At 30.8% G+C, this 1357-nt stretch overlaps 1 protein-coding gene across 1 annotated transcript; it reads right to left on the bottom strand.

Annotated features, from left to right (window-relative positions):
- Positions 1-689: 689 nt before the first annotated feature.
- LOC149393825 (S-protein homolog 5-like) lies at positions 690-1100 on the bottom strand. The gene has a single exon (XM_089618173.1). The coding sequence runs from the start codon at positions 1098-1100 to the stop codon at positions 690-692; it is 411 nt and encodes a 136-aa protein (XP_089474299.1).
- Positions 1101-1357: the final 257 nt, after the last annotated feature.

The following is a 1357-nucleotide window of genomic DNA, read 5'->3' as shown; positions in this document are numbered from 1 at the left end:
AATAAATATATTATTTTTCTCGATCTTTAAGTTCAATTTTTAGTTGCTCTTTGATTTTTTTTACCTTCCTAAAATTTATTTTGACATTTGGCCTGCGTAAATTTTAAATTTTGACATTTAGCGCCCCTTAAATTTAATTTATGTATAACATTCATACCGGTTTCAACTAGTTAAAGTTCAAATATAAATTAATTTTTTTATTGATATCCAAACTACATCAGAAGTTCAAATTCACATCAATTTTGCTAATTTTGCGCTCAGGTCAAATTTGCACAACGGTTTTGAAAAATTAATCGTGCTAACTTTTCTGGACAAACGCCGGATTTTAGGAAACGAGCATATAGAGTAAGGACCGTCCATCAACTTTGTCACTAAAGTTTTTTGTAGACTAAATTATTGTATATTTAAATCAACACTACCAACCACGATTATATGCAGTAACAAAACCTCTTGTTATAAATAGAAAATATACATAAATATAATATATATAAATATATATATATATATATATATATATATATATATATATATATATATATATATATATATATATAACAAACATACACGTTTCTTCAGCCAAAAACCTCTTATCATTTTTATTTGAGGCAAAATTCTGGACGATTATTTAAAAACTATCCGACAGAGACAGAGTCTAATTAATTTGTCCATAAAAAAGAGATGCAAACTACTCAGCCATTTTTCCAAGGGAGGCAAACTTCTTTATTCCTATATAAACGACACACACCATTTTCTCGGACCTTCCAATGACAATCGTCACACTCATACGTGTAAAAGACGTTCGTCTTGAAGATGTCCACCCAATGGCTCTGAACGACGCCGTGTGATGCCCACTGGAAGTTGCAGAAGAACTGTGTGGATTCAAAGAAGTTGACTCTGAATTTGAACGAAAAAAACTGTCCTTTTTGAAGAATATGAGGACCCAGGTCGTCGTCTTTGGACTTGCAGTGAATTGTGAGAACGGTGGCTGGGTTTATGTCGTTTGTTAGTTGGATCCTTTTTCTGTCACCAAACCCTGCTTCTTCGCTTAATCCACTTGCGTACAGTAAGACAACGACGACTAATATCAAACGGAGATTCATGGTGAAAAGCGATTCTTAAAATCTAATAAAAGGAGAATAAAAATATTTTTTGACGTATCATAATTGTTGCTTGTACGTACGTGTATTTATAAGGGGAGATTAATGGTTATCATGAAAATTCTTGAATTGAATTGACATCAATGTGCATGATATTAATAATTAATTCCTTTATTTATTTGTGAAATATATGTTCGTACGTAAAATTTGCCTGACTTTTATTATTTTCTGTTAAATTGTAGATTTATTAATAATGATGA

This window comes from Urtica dioica, chromosome 6 (assembly GCF_054948205.1).
Source record: "Urtica dioica subsp. dioica isolate 48M chromosome 6, U.dioica_male_clone48M_v1_H2, whole genome shotgun sequence".
Taxonomy (NCBI): domain Eukaryota; kingdom Viridiplantae; phylum Streptophyta; class Magnoliopsida; order Rosales; family Urticaceae; genus Urtica; species Urtica dioica.
Note: the sequence above shows the minus strand (reverse complement) of the source record. Positions and strands in the feature narration are given on the sequence as shown.